Here is a 15,903-nt window from a genome sequence, read left to right as displayed (position 1 = left end):
GACCATTGAAGTAGCGATAGAAAAGAGATAAAGATGCAACAGTGCGGTGAAGAGACAGAGGTAGAAGGGAGCCAATAAGAGGAGGAGAGTTGATGAGACGGAAAGCCTTTGACTACACCCTATTGAGGAGATCTGTATGTGGGGAGGCTCCCCACACATGAGAGTTGTACTTAAACAGGGGCGAATAAAACTCGTGTATAAAGTCAACAACTGTGCTGGGTTATAGAAGGTGCATGGGTAAAGAATGCGAAATAATGCTGATTTCGTGTGCGTAGTGTGTCTGGGACACCATGTGGATATTGCGAGGCATGAAAGGACTGAAGTTGCTGGTGAGTCTCTTGAGTGTGTGAGAGAGTTTTGTTATTTGAGAGACATGTTATGTGCTGGAGATGGAGCAAGAGCTATCTCTATGGTTAAAGTGAGGAGTGGTTGGAAGGAGTTCATGGAGCTGTTGCCTCTCCTGACACTGACAGTGTAATGCTGAATGATGGTGTGACCTGGACAGTAAAGGAAGAGGATATTCGCAGGCTCAACCATACAGGTATGGCAATGATGACGTGGATGTGCAATGCATCCTTGAGTGCAAGGTCTGGAGGGGCTAGGTTTACGATGGAAGAATTGAGAGACAGGATGGGACTGGCGTGTACTGATGTTGTGATGAGAAGAGGTAGACTGAGATGGTTTGGGCATGTGGAGAGGATGGGGGATGCTAATTGGGTGCAGAAAGTGAGAAGTGTTAATGCTGGAGGTTGGTTGGAGGTAGACTGAAAATGACCTGGGACGAGGTCATTGAGTGTAACCTCAGGGTTAAAGAACTAAATACGGAAGCTGCCAGATATCGAGCAGGATGGAGACCCTCCATTTGGTGACCAAGGTCGACGAATGCAAGCAAGTTGGAGCCTTCAAAAACGAAAAAGAAAACGATGTAACCCAAACAACTTGAAAAGTGTCCTGTAAATTCAATGTATAGGATGATTAAGATGGGAAAGATGTCACCAAACTGAACCGAGTATATTCTGGTTTTATCACTTTGTATCTTCGTATCGGTTTGTACAGGAAAAATTTTTAGCTCATTTTTTAAAAAATTATTTTAATCTATATTTTAATTAGCTATATTTAGTGCTGAGCCTGGTGTCGTTGTTAAGATTAGATATTAATACTCCCACGTTTCCGGCCCGACAGCTAGTTTTAAGTTCTGATTGGAGTGTGTGTTTCAATCTCTCTCTATCAGGCTGGGTTGACAAAATAACTTATACAGCTTGTATCTATTTAAAAAATGGTGGAAAGGTGTATGAACAGCCAATGAGTAATCTTACTGTTGTTTTTAGAACTATAGTTCAAAGATCAAGGTCACTGGTAGAGGTTAAATTGTGGCATAACAAACCCAACTTTAAGTTTTTATCCAGTTTAGATTTATTTTTTTGGAATGGTTGAAGGAACAGCAAGAACGAAATTATTTAACTTTGAGAAAGGTCAGAGGTCACAGTGAGTGTGTATGAGTTCTTACCCAATTGTATTTTTACAGGACTGAGTCAGGCTAGTTGTGTTCCGTCTTTTAGTACGATTTTATCACATTTTCTTTAAAACTGTGAATGTTTTTGGCACACACGACTTCCTTTGGCAATACATTCCACTGATCTATTGTCCTGTCTGGAAAACTCAGATTTTTCACATCTTTCTTCAGTCTTTTCTTATATAATTTCTTGCTGTGTCCTCCTGAAGGTGATTGTCCAGGTGCTAATATTCAGTACTTTCATTTTTTTCTTCTCCTTCAACACATTTATACAGCATGATCATATCACCTCTTTTTCTTCTCTCTTCTAATGTTGATAATTGTAGCTTATCAAGTCCTCCTTCATAGCAAAGATCTCTCAGGCTTGTCAACCACCTTGTGGGTGCACGTTGTACCTTCTCAATCTTCTCAGCATTTTTTTTTCAAGTGTGGGTTCCATACTACTGTTGCGAATTCAAGCGTTGGTCTTATAAATGATGTAATTATCTTCTTTACCATTTCCTCATTGATGTATATAAAGGCTACTTTCATATTCGCTAACAGGCTATACATTGTGTGTGTATGTGTGTGTGTGTGTGTGTGTGTGTGTGTGTGTATGTGAAACAAAATTTAGTTTTGATCCAGTTTTGATCAGATCTTGTGGACATGTGAAGGGTCAGCCATGGGGTAAAATTAATGTTTTAGAGAACAATACAATTGGTTGTAGGTCAAAGTCACAAGACAAGTCCATCTTAACACTTTGACTATAATGGTTTCTCACAACTGAATATAATTGTTTTGAGCAAACTAGAAAAAACTTCAGCAAAAACAAAGAAAAAATTTCTATCTACCTATAGCCAGACACTTTGATGCCTAAGAGTTGCCCGTTAAAAAATCGCCGTCTCCCTGTCGTTTGAAATTTTATTGCGTTACCCCCATTATATACCCCCTCTCTCATATACCTCTCTCCTCCATCCTTCCATCTCATCCTCGGTGTCCCCCTTTCTTTGCCCCTCTCCGCCTCACTTACACTCTCCTAGTTACCCTATCACTCTCCAGTCTTTCCATATGGCTAAACCACATCAGTGTATTTCTTCTAATGGTTTCTGTCACATCAGCATTGACGTCACAAAGCTTTTGCACTTCCTCTTTTGTCAGTCTGTCTCTTCGTGTAACTCCACATGCTTCTCTCCGATAACTCATTTCCACTGTTTTCATGCTTGACTTGTGTTTTTCCAACAGGGTCCAAGCTTTGCTTCCATACTTTAGAGTAGGGATCACAATACTGTCATGCTGTGACTCTTTCACTTCCATGCTCACCTTCCTGTGTCTTCCCACTACTTTCAACGAACCAGCAACTTTTCTTCCCTGGTGTACCCTTTCAAGAACTTCGTCCTCCAAACTTCCATCCCTACTCATCACATTAGTCAAGTACTTAATGCTCTCACATTTTCCTATTGTTCATTACCCAGCCTCAGTGTGCATTCAGTGACTTCATTCCTCTCGAAGGCCTCAACTTTACTCTTCCCCACATTCGCCTTTAGACTCCATTTCATACATACTCTCCCTAATTCATCCACCGAGCCGCGCAATTCTCTTTCGTCTTCACTTATCAGTACAGTATCATCTGCAAACAACAGAACAGGAAGCTTCCAAATGCTACCCTCTCTCATTAGGGCCGCTCCATCATCCCCTGCCCCATCTTGCATGTCTTTTATACCTCCAACCATATACAGACTGAACATCCATGGAGACATGACACATACATATTTCAATCTAACATCCAGATAGAAACAAATTCACTCAGTTCACCATTCACATCCACAGCAGCTCTAGCACCCTTATACACATTCCTCACGGCATTCAACAGCGTGCCATTTACTTCATATATTTTTAATACTTTCCACATTTCTTGTCTATCTGCTCTGTCAAATGCTTTCTCCAAGTCCATGAAGGCAGCATATAAATTCTTTCCCTTCACTGGAAACTTCTTCACAAAACACCCTAGGTTGCATATCTGATCCACACAACCTTTTCCCTTCCTGAAACTTCCCTGTTCTTCTCAAACTAATTTCTGTGCTATTTTCCTAATGTTGCAGATAAGTATCTTATCATATACTTTTCCTAATACATTAAGAAGACAAATGACTCTGTGATCACCTCACATTTCTTTTTCCCCTTTTCCTTTGTACAGGGAAATCCTTATATCTGACATAAAATCCTCTCGAACTCTACCTTCCTCCCAGGTCAAACTGTGCATCTACCATATGCATTCAACTACTGTCTGTCACCCATGCTTCAGCATTTCATCACACACCCCATCAACTCCAAGGACTTTTCCCATTTTGACTTTTCTTTTTTGCCTCCATTACCTCCATCCTACTGATCTCATCCTCCCTTCTCATCCTCCTACATTTCCCAGCCATTTCCCAGCCACTTATACTATCGTTACTTTCATTCTCTATGTTTATCAATTCCTTAAAGCCTTCTCTCTATCTGCTGACCCTTTCTCCCTTCTCCACTAGCAGTCTGCCATTTTTATCTCTGACTCATCTACTTCTAACTTTTCACCTTGTTTTACTCTCATAACCTCCTTCCAGAACATTTTTTGAATTTGCACTACTTTACACTCAAAATCCTTTCAAACTCCTCATCTACTCTCTTCTCACTCTCTAGTCTTTTTACCTCTCTTCTATTCCATCTCTCAACTTGCTCCATGCCTCTGCTTCCCATCCACACTCCAATTTTTTCCTTTTTTTGCACAGCAGCTTGTCTCACCTCCATGCTGTTCCTTGCACCCTCTTTCACCTTTTCTTCACCCCTTCAACCACATCACATGTTGCACAGATTTCATCTATGAATACCTTGTATGAGCCTTCCACCTCCCCCATCTAATCGAAATCATAATTGTATATCCAATCGCTCCCCAACTTATCTCTCATATTATGCTCTTTTTTTTCCTGTTCATCCAGCACATTTAAACCTTGGCTCTCACTACTACTAAGTGGTGGTCAGAGTCCACATTCCCAGTCTCTGTATGCTCTCGCATCCAGCACATAACTTCTCATTCTCTCATCTGAACACTCATAATCAATCATTGCCTTCCGTTCATTCAGCTCACCACTGATTCTTCTCACCACTATCCATGTATACCTGTGGATCATTTTATGCCTAAACAGGGTATTGGCTATCATCAACCCTCTTCCCTCACAAATTTGTACTAGAGCACTACCAATCCCATCCACTTCTGCAGGCAAACCCTACTTGATCCATCTTCACATTCCCTACTCTTCCATTCATATCCCCAGTTAAAAACTCCCTCTTTCTCCTCTCAAACTTTTCCATGCATGCCTCAACATTGTCCAGAGCTCATCTTTCACTCTGTTTACATGGTGTTGTGTCAGCACACACACACACACACACACACACACACACACACACACACACACACACGCAATTGTGTACGCTTGTATTCCTGCATTCAGTCTTACCCATATTGTCTGAGAACCAACTGGCCCAACATTTCTTATGTTCTCCTTCCATCTCTTGCACACAACAGTACATACACCCTTCTTTGCCCTCTCATTCTCACCTACTCATGTACATATGCCCAGTCCATACTCCCACTCTCTCACACTCTCACTTCTTCCTTTGGTCTCAGTCAGTGCATATAATTATGTTCACTTTTCTTCCTCAGGCACCAGGAGAGTCTCTATCATTCACCTCATCATTCGCACTCCCCACATTCCATATTCCCATTCTCACTGTGTTCCTTATCCAGTCCTTGGTCGTCACATGTAGGTCCGTCTGTGTCCAAGCCATTTTGTTTGTTTTTTTATTGAGCTGTTTTACGAGGAGGGTCACTAATCCTCCGCCAACCCCTTTGTTGATACGTCGGGAACACGTTGGGTTGGTTATGTGGTTACCACCCAGCGTATTCAATAATATTCTGGCTTACAGGAAATCATTTGGCTTGTCACTCGTGTGGAGTCACCCTGGAGTAGCCCTACATTGAGTGGATGATGGGTGCCCCCATCGACCACCATTGTTTATCTGTGCAAAACCTGAACTGTCAACTAGATTATATTTCAACCCTAAAATTATTCGGTGCTCTCTTGAATAGAATATCCAAGTATACCAACTGTGGTTACAGGGTTGAACAATTTTTATTCGTTTTACACCAAATTTTATAGAACTGTTGGGGACAAGGCAAGAATGAAAGGGTTCGATAATGAGAGCACTCAATCCCGAAGTCATCAGGAAACGTCAACCTGTAAGGCTACAGGGCAGTGTCGACTAAAATAGTTCTTATATTATTTTATCAAAACTTGGTGGAAGTGTTAAGGATCAGGCAAGGATGAAGGGATTAAATTTCAAGAACTGTTAGTCAAAGGTAAAGGTCAAAATTCGACTCATCTGTTTGTGTGTCAACAAAATAATTATCATAATTTTGATCTGATCTGAATCAAATTTATTGGATGAGCTGAGGATCACCCAAAAGGTTGACCTTTTATTTTCAGAACAATAGGCCAGAGGTGAAGGGCACATAGCAAGCTCCACTTCAAAAGTTCATATCCAGCAAGACCAAAGTCAAAGTCAAAATAAGTCAATTCATACAATTTTCATCCAATTTGAAGAGTTGGGCAAGAATGAAGGGTTAAGGGTTAGTCATGGTTAAAGGTTAGGCAAGAACGAAATAATTTCAACTTTGATAACAATCTGCCCAAAGTCAGGTAAAATGCTAGTCTGTTCGATTGGTTGGTTGGGGCAGGTGTGACATTTTGATTACTCCACCTGTTTTTGAAAAAGTGTTTTAAAATATTTCCTGTACTTACTTCTCCTTGGAACGGTTTTATTTTCTGTACTAATTTTACTGTTTGTGGTAACTGTGTTTCCTTCTGCTGTACCTTTTGTGTGTGCATTATTTTCATTTCTCATTTTATAAAACACATTCTTCTAAATTCTAATTTCTTTTCTAATTTCTTTTATTGATACTAGTGTTCTTTAAATCCCTTTTACTTTTCTTGGCCACCAAGACGTATTTGTACTTGGTTGGTGCCCACGTAATTGACCAGGGGTCGCATTCTTCTTTGCAATGGAATATTCATTGCCTTTTATCTAAATAATTTATCATGCATATTATGTCCTGATATCATATTTTATACTATCTGTATATATTTTGGTTATGACATGCCTTGCCTCAGTAATGTATAGGAATGTAATATGCATGATGTGCAAAATAACTGAGGTAAAACTAATCTGCCACTAAAGTTATAGTCCTGGAAGTCCCGAGTAGTCCCACTTTCGATCGCACACAAGGGTCATTTAAATGCAATATACTACACAACATGAAAAAGTCACTGAAATAGGGACAACACCCCAACGAAGTTATCTATCTTCTATTTAACGCAGGCGCCTTAATTCATAAGGGGTAGCCACATGCGAATCGCCTCATGCCATCCTGTCATCCACTAATAGGCAACCCTCTCACAAACTCCCACCCCCTTCTCTAATATACATCTCCGTTCCATTCTTCTATCTTATCCTTGGTCTCACCCATCCCCTTACCCCCTCCACCCCATTCACAAACACTTTCATGGTCAATCTCTCATTCTCCATCATTTCCACCAGGTCTTAAACCACGACATGAAACTGTTAAATGCACATTTTAAAATGTGTCATAAGTTTTTCCCATTCCATTCTTTCTTCTTTATTCTTGTTTCTGTTATGATAGCCTATGTCAATTAATTCTCTCTTCTTCAACAGCTATGGCCGTCCAGTCCTGCCACTCTAAACTGCTACTGTCATATACCGTGCTATTGGTCGTCCTCACAACTGCCACAACCGTGGACGGTACGTAAATAGTAAGGAAATTATTGTATAAGGCAACACAGCTACAAAAATAATCTATAAAAAGTCACAACACCAGACGGTGCACAAAGCAGAAATATTATCATCATTCAGCTTTCTTTCAACGTTCAGGTGTGGTAAGGTAGGATCCACAATGCAAGGAAAAAGAAAAAATACAATAATGGGAGAACTAATCAACAACATGTTCAGTGAAATGGGTCATACACCCATTCATTCGCCATTAAAGGGCACGAAATCCATGGTTTCACCTCACAGGCCCACCCTTTTTGCACGTAGGTTAATAAATACCACAAGACAGAGTCAGTTCCAGTGCTAAAACACCTTGTTTATCTCTCACTGGTCATTCTAATATACACTTAACATTCTCTATGATTCAGCACTCTGGAGACAAATCACAATAATTTTTAAACTCATTTGGATTACCCATATTGTCTCACAAAGGCACAATCACATTCATCTTCTACTCTACTTACACTGTACAACCACTCGAACAGGGCAGTACTTCCGTAGTGGATGGAATGCTAGTAACAGAAATAGCTGGAGCTCCCACTTCAACAGCCCTCAAGACTAGCTTCTGATCATCCCCCTTTTGTAGAACCTTTTCAGTGATTTAGTAAGGAGAAGCGGTGCCAGCAAACCCGTCCCCAGCAGTCATTTTAATGCCGACGTATAAACACAACAGGATATCTAGTCAGAGATGTCACATATCATATTTGGAGTAAATTGGGTGAAAATTTACGATTCTATGCTCATTTGAAATTTTTTGGCCCAACCCTTCTGACACTGACCCCACTACCATTAACTAGGAGGTGACCCCTCTAATGTAATGAAGCATGTTATAGGATGCAGATTTGAAACATTTAGGTTTAGGTTTCATATCGATATGATGAATTTGAAAGGAGTTACGGGAAGAAAAAAATCAAAACTTTTTTTTTTTTCTACATTTATGGGGCCTACAGCCTGGGTCTTGGCCCAATTTGGCCCGAATTTTAAAGAGGTGATCAGAAGGCTATAGCCCATCATCCCTGTAATTTTGTTTATAATCACACCAGTACTTTTCATGTAAACTTGTTAGCAGACAAACAGACAAACTGAGTGAAAACAATACCCACCCCCGAGCCTCTCTGGGGCGGGGACGGATAATAAGGGGAGCAGGCCAGCATACTCTACTGCATCTTCCTCTAACCAAACTGTATACGCATTACACACCACACTTCCTGTTTCAGAATTGACAAAAAAATGTCACCTCAACATTCAGTTGTTAATGTAAACAGCAGTAAAGTTACGGTGTTTGAGAGGAATGAAGTCACAGAATGCAGAGTGAGGTTGGGTGGTGAGGATATGGAGAATCTGAGTGCAGTTAAGTACTTGGGTAGTGTCATGAGTAAGGATGGAAGTTTTGGGGAGGAAGTGCTTGAAAAGGGCACAGCAGGGAAGGAAGGTTGTTGGTTCACTGAAAGCGGTGATGAGAAATATGGAGGTGAGTATGGAAGTTAAGAAGTCACTGTATGATAGTACTGTGATCCCTACCCTGACGTATGGAAGCGAGGCGTGGACCTTGCTAGAGGGGAACAAGTCAAGAATGAGAGCAGTGGAAATGAGTTACTTTGCAGGAGCATGTGGAGTGACATGGGGGGACAGGTTGACGAATGAAGAAGTGTAAGAACGTGGTGGGGTGGATGTGGATGTGATTGAGAAAATTAGGAGAAATACACTGAGGCAGTTTGGACATGTGGAGTGAATGGAGAATGAAAGATTGACTAAGAGGGTGTATGTAGGTGAAGTGGAGGGAGGGGGAGAGACGGGGAGACCGAGGATGAGGTGAAGGGATGGAGTTGAGAGGTATATGAGAGAGGGGGGAATGAGTTGGGGACAGGGCAGTCAAATGGTGGGTGACAGAGCAACTTGGAGGAGTTTTGTCTGCGGCCACCCTTTGCGGGATTAGGGCGTCAGGTTATAGATAGATATATAGATAAATAGAACATCCAGCTTCAGAATCCTGGGGGGGGAGGGGAGGACCATAAATCCCTCCACCATCCACCCCTCGTCCAATGATGACCAAGTGAGATGCATGGAACGATTGTTCTTGCGGAGATGTATGGTCCAATGGTCCTTGCTTAGGAGATTCACCCTTTATGGAATCATTGTTTGACTCCCTCTTTATTAAAAATCTGCTCCATTCATGACCTTTCCTTTAATTTTCTCCGTTAAAGACCACCTACCTTCCTCTAAGCCTCCTCATCTCATCTTCACTGAGATAAACAGTCTGAGGCGACTTTATACTATTTTCAAAGCCAAGGATGGATGTTGTGTGTATGTGTGCAGCAACATAATTGTCTTTCTCTCATGTTCTTGAAATTTAATCCTCTGAATTATCAACACCCTGGCCTCAGCTATCTGCACATTTTCTGACTTAATATATCTGAACTGTTCACTTATCCCCTAATTTGTGTCTAATTCTACGATGAAACCCATTTTATAAATGTGTTCTTTCTCTGAAAACTACCTTCCAGGTGATGTCAACGTTCATCATCACCTTTAGCCCTCCTCTCCATTCACTGATCCATCTGGTGAAGAAGCCTACATCTTTTCTATCCTTAATGGCCTAGAACAGCTGGTAATACTGCCTTGGAGAGAGTGCCAACATACTTGACCTACTGGTTACAACTTCTCCTTCTACTTACTTAATCTTCTATATCTATTGGACTCCTCTGATCGCAGATTAACAGCCTTAACCTGTCCTATTGCTACAGTTAGGCCTGTGGACTCTCCCAAGAAGTGGTGGTTGTGGCACTATGGAGCTGCTGATTGGGAGACCCTCAGGCAGTATGTCTTTGATTTTCCATGGAATGATTGCTGTTTTCATGGCCAAAAGCCAAATGGGTGTGCCTCGCACATAGTGGAGATTATTCTCTCGGTAATGGAAACATACATTCCTTTCTCTCATTCTAATGCAAAGAAACCTTGGTGTAAACACGCATGTTCTAATGGTGTCCACGACAAGGAGGATGCCTACAGTAGATACCAATGCCAATCAACCACTGAATCTCATCTCTTTTGTGTTTCTGCCTGGAATTATGTTAAGTCTGTTCTTCACATTTTTTTTTTTTCATTCATACAAAATTATCTGAAATTTTTGACTTCAATACTTCTTGCACTTTCTTCTACCTTGCTAAAAGCATTTCTAACAACTTTATCTTATCCTTTTTCCCTCCTCTTTTCAGGTCTGGTAGCTCTGTAGGTGTTTCTTCTACTGAAAAGGCAGAACTCTTTGCTTATACTTCCACCTTCAGTTCCACCGTGGTTGATTCTGATGCTGTTTCTTTATTTCTTCCCCCTCCCCTCTGACTTCCTCATGACCGACATGAAAATTTCTTCTATTTATGTACCTTCTGCTTTCAGGGACTTCAGTACTAACAAGGTGTATGTTGGGGTTCCACCTGTTTTTATCGTAACGTCACTGTGCTTACACCTTACCCTGGTAAACTCTTTCACCTTTTGTCTGTCCACATGTACCTTTACTTCTTGCTGGAAGTTTGTTCTCATTCAGCCTGTCCCAAAGAAGGGTGACCTTTCCCAACCCTCTAACTGTCACCTAGTTGCATTAACTTTCTGTATTTCTAAAGTTTTTTAACATATTCTTAACAAAAAATATTAAGACACCTTTCCTCTCATAACCTTACCAGTCACAGGTATGGGTGATCTTCTCACCTTCCTTTCAGAATCCCAGTAATCCTCAATGCGAGATTTTGGCAAAGGCTTTGCCACTGGACTTGACATGCCAGAGGCTTTTCACTGAGTCTTGTAAATATCTTCAATTTAAAAATGCTCTCTTATGGTTTCTATCCTTCTATTTGTGTCTTCATCTCTAGCTTCCTTTCTGGTCATTCTACAGCTGCTGCTGTAGATGGTCTCTGATCATCTAGTGCTGTAGCGGTATTCCTCAGGGCTCTGTCTATTCATCAGTGACATGATTGTCTGCACATGTAACTCCGCCCATTCATACACTGGACACTCCACCCTTCACGTCTCCATTTGCCTCTCACAGCATCCACCACAGCAGCTACATTAAAAGGCATGGGATGAGACTATGGTGCACCTAATTTTTGACTTGGCTCATATTTCCGATTGGGGTAAATGCATTCACGTTGTTTTGATGCATCAAAAACTCAGTTCTTATATCGTTTGCTGCACCAAAATCTTCAACAAGACTATCCTTTAACATATAGCAATATCCAGCTGAATCCTACAGCACATCCTCCCTGAACATACCTGAGGCTTAATTTTCTTGATATTTATCATGGAATGACGGTATGACCTCTCTTGCAAAAACTGCTTCCAAGAGATTAGGTATGCTAAGCTAACTCCATGCCTGCTTTATTCTCAGACAACTGTCCATTTTCTACAGGGGTGTTATTCGCCCCTGAACTGAGTGCAACTTTCTTTTGCAGGGGGTGGGGGATGGGCTTTCAACAGACAGCTCTTCTTAACAGAGTGAAGTCAATGGCTTTTTGCCTAATTAACTTACCTCCTTTAACTAACTCCCTTCAACCTGTCTCATCACTGCACCTTGCATCTTTATCTCTTTTCTATTGCTACTTCGTTGGTCACTGCTCTTCTGAATGGTCTAAGCGCATAGCACCCATCTCGCAGCAAATTCTAACCCTTTTTCTGTCTAATTCTCTAATGAAGGAGTTAACTGATGGTCCTAGCCATCATGCATGGAACATGTCAACCCTGCATCTACCTTCCTCCGTCTGTGTTTCCTTCTGCCAATGACTTCCAGTCTTTAAAAGCAAAGTGTCCAGTTATTTGGAAATGAGCTGATCTTGAATTTAGCTCTGTTTCTTTCGTGGGGGGGACAATCTTTTGGACTCTGCACTTAGTTTCCTACTTTTCCACAAAAAAACAAACAAAAACAAACTCGTCTAAGTTTTATATTTCCAGCAAATACGTCATTTCATTTTTAACTACACTTAATCTTTTCTGCATACACTTCATAAGTTCTTGATGCTATTCATTCTTTTTATGTCATTACAGCAGTCTTCACTTTTCTCAACATCGAAAGTTGCACCAGTAACAAAAAGCAAAAATGTTAAGCAAAGCAAAATCTGTTTCTAACATTGATGGTAAATTACTCTTTGGTTTTAAAAAGGCCTTGGCCAAGCATGTATTAGTATTCTCATTCTCCTATTCAATACCAAAGACAAGCACAAAAAACACACAAATTTGCCCTTGATCTCTCGTCTTAGTGTTACACTTTCTTCCTAGATTCTCCACAGACAAAGTCATCAACTTTTCTCCCTGCTTCATCAAAGAAATAAAGCAACAGCTTCCATCATGTCAGGTTTCTCCCTGCTTCCCATGCTTCCTCTGACAACACATTATCACACTCTAATCGTATTCTGTCAGAAAATCTAGTATGGCAAGAAGTAGTGTTAGAGACAATGCCTATTCAATATCACCTTCTTGTCCATACCGTCATGGAGAGTTCTCTGGGTAATCCTGTCATTTCTTCTTCTATAATTCACCTCAATAACTAACAAACATACACAGCATGTGTTTCATATATAAGGATCTCTCTCACTCTGCCGAGTGAACTCGTACATCTCTGGTAACGACTCAGCACGTTTTATCAATGTTCACCCTGCACACTTTATTAAGTTCCTTCTCCCACTGCCACATCCACACGCAACAAGCTGACTGAGAAGTCCCCACAACACAACACATTTCATGGCTTAATTTCTAGTGGAGCGTATATTTACGAACTACCTTTTCTTAGTACTAGTAGTTGTAACCCCAGACCCATTTGAAATGTGAATCCAGTGACTACAGGTTTAAGCTGCCTTCCTCCTGAAGTCCACTATCCACCTTTTGGGGGATAGGGAGAGATCATCACCTCATATTCCTTTCAGACATGAGATATCGAACATTATCATTAGTCTTATGTTTTTCTTTAAATTTCCCCTGCTCAAAAAAAAAAAAAAAAAAAAAATTAGATAACTCCCTCTACGTCTCGTACTACCTATCACTTTTTTTCTTGTCCCTTCCGTCACAGACAGGTCAGTATGGAAGGACAAACTGAAGGAAGCCCCACCCATCCAGTACTCCACCCTGAGTGGCCCATCCTTCACCAGCACCACAGAGACCACGGTCACAGTTGTGTCTGGTACCACCGCCATGCTGCCGTGTGGTATTAGGAACCTGCATAACTACACCGTAAGTTGACACATGTTAATTGGCTAGTAGTTAAAAATGCTGGGAAATGAATTCGAACTTCTGGACCACTAAGGTTGCCTTTAAAAGATTATGAAAATAGACAGAGGGATAGATGGACTGGTAGACAGATAGAATGATGGGAAGGCAGACAGTTATCAGAAGAGCACGTGTGTGTGTGTGTGTGTGTGTGTGTGTTGGTAACCATGGCTATAAGCTCAGAGGAATTTGGAACCTTAACCCATGGCATCCGTGTGTCATGTATACATGGCAGCCCAGGGACATCTGGATGGCACATAATACAGTCATAAGAAAAAGTATCGGTACCCCCAGAACTGCTCGATGCTAAACGAACGTTAGCTGGGCTATGTGGGTGTGTCCTTGCTGTTCACCTCTCCCCTATCTAGTGTTGCCATATCACAATCCCATTACAAGTGTTTGAATAATGAGCAAGAATGAGCCATATGGCGGGGAAATAAATAGGACGTGTTTGCGTTACCCTGAGCGCCCTGCCGGAGACTAATAATGAAACTCAGCAGGTTTATTATTTTCCTACTATTCAACACTTATTAACTATAGAATACAACAGATAAATTATTTTGAATGGTATTAGATCTATAGGCATCGACTGTGTGTGTGTGTGTGTGTGTGTGTTTAATGATAGTCTAGCAGTGGTGCACGAGTTCATCTGATTGCTTTAGACGGGTGGCTAAATGCTTCAGATGGATGCTTCAGAAGTCTAGAGGCTGTTTTCGAAGCAGGGGGCGGGTATACAAAATATTAAAACAATGAGACTGAACATGTATTAGTATTTTCCTTTTACTCAACATTTATTATATGTAGAAAGCAATACATATCATTATTATACTGAAATTTACTAAGTTGGCTTGTATCGGCTGAAGTACTATCATACGTCTGGAATGGGTGCACATACTCATTGCCCGTCTGCATGTGTGTTGCCGACTTCAGACCATTCGGTTATATTTTTATTTAATGACTTCGGTGCCGGATAATAAAGCATAGTGTCTCTATGCACAGAGGCCAGACGATCTAATTAGCTTTTATTACCTCTAGCACAAATTCTAATAACTGTGACTCACATATCCAACATTGACGGGTTTGAGGTACAAACTTTCCTGTCCCGTCGTTCCACAACACTTCGTTGTTGTCAAAGTGCATAGCTCTGAAGGGTAACGATAGTTTTTCTTATGACTGTACATGATCTAGTGTTTTGTGGATTGTTTGAATATTCCACGGGTTATTTCCATTGCACACAGCCACTGGCAACTCACATGCATGAATCTGAGTCATGTTCCAGTTACCTGTTTACTTCTGTAATTGATAGACCTACACAAAAAGTTTTCCCTGTGTTCGGATCCTCAGCTGAGCACCTGCAGCCGCCGACTTCAACACCAATAAAGTCCAAAGGCCAGAAAAGAAAAAGCCATAGTGCTAGTGCGAGAGAGAGAGAGAGAGAACTCAAGGTGACATTATCGCCAATTGTGAGTGGGAAAATTGGCTCTTCCTCTGAGGAAAGCGACCTCGCCATGATGAGTGTCGATATTTATGCGTCAGATGAGGAGGGTGGATCACGTGAGTCCTCCACTGTGTGCCCATCATTTCCTCTTGTACGTTCATCTGCTATTTCAGATGATAGAAATGGTCCAGACAATATTGACGATCCTGGAGAGGGGAATATTGGCACGGATAAGGAGATGGAAGAGGAGGTAGGGGGTGGAGAAAGGGAGGAGGTGGGGGAGGGAGGGAGGAGGAAGCACCATAGGGCAAGCTTGGCACCAGCACTCTGCGTATATCCATGCAATTAATGGAAGCAGAAAGTTTGTTTCATTTTGACATCAGAGCCTTACTTTTATTGAAAGTTTTCATGTGTGTACATATTTGTTCTGATGAAAAAGTACAAATCACATGAAAAAAATCTGTTTCGTGGAAAATGTAGTAAATTATGGAGAGTACATGGGTAACTATTTTGTTCACATTATTATTTAGGTTTTATGTAGAAGTAGTAGTAGTAGTAGTGGTAATCAGAGTAGTAGTAGTAGTAGTAGTAATAGTAGTAGTAGTAGTAGTAGGAGTAATAGTAATAGTAGTAGTAATAGTAGCAGTAGTAGTAGGAGTAATAGTAATAGTAGTAGTTGTAGTAGTAGTAGTGGTTGGGTAGTAGTAGTAGTAGTGGTAGTAGTAGAAGTAGTAGTAGTAGTAGTAGCAGTATTGGTAGTTGTTGTAGTAATACCCAGAGTTCTAGTGGCACGGCGGTGCTAGTGGTTGGGTAGTAGTAGTAGTAGTAGTAGTAGTAGAAATGGTGG

The 15,903-nt window shown here is 41.0% G+C and overlaps 1 protein-coding gene across 1 annotated transcript in view; it reads left to right on the top strand.

The window, feature by feature from the left end:
* LOC145416010 (hemicentin-1-like) overlaps window positions 1-15,903 on the top strand; it is a 145,320-nt gene that overhangs the window by 92,267 nt on the left and 37,150 nt on the right. Inside the window, exon 2 of the mRNA XM_080285110.1 lies at window positions 13,422-13,582. Within this exon, the coding sequence (XP_080141236.1) occupies window positions 13,422-13,582 (161 nt within the window). The remainder of the gene's footprint in view (window positions 1-13,421; window positions 13,583-15,903) is intronic.

The sequence above is a fragment of the Coenobita brevimanus genome, chromosome 104 (assembly GCF_032717465.1).
Source record: "Coenobita brevimanus isolate Jiangsu-jjx chromosome 104, ASM3271746v2, whole genome shotgun sequence".
In the NCBI taxonomy this organism is placed as follows: Eukaryota; Metazoa; Arthropoda; class Malacostraca; order Decapoda; family Coenobitidae; genus Coenobita; species Coenobita brevimanus.
The sequence above is the reverse complement of the archived record's forward strand: the minus strand, read 5'-3'. Positions and strand labels throughout refer to the sequence as shown.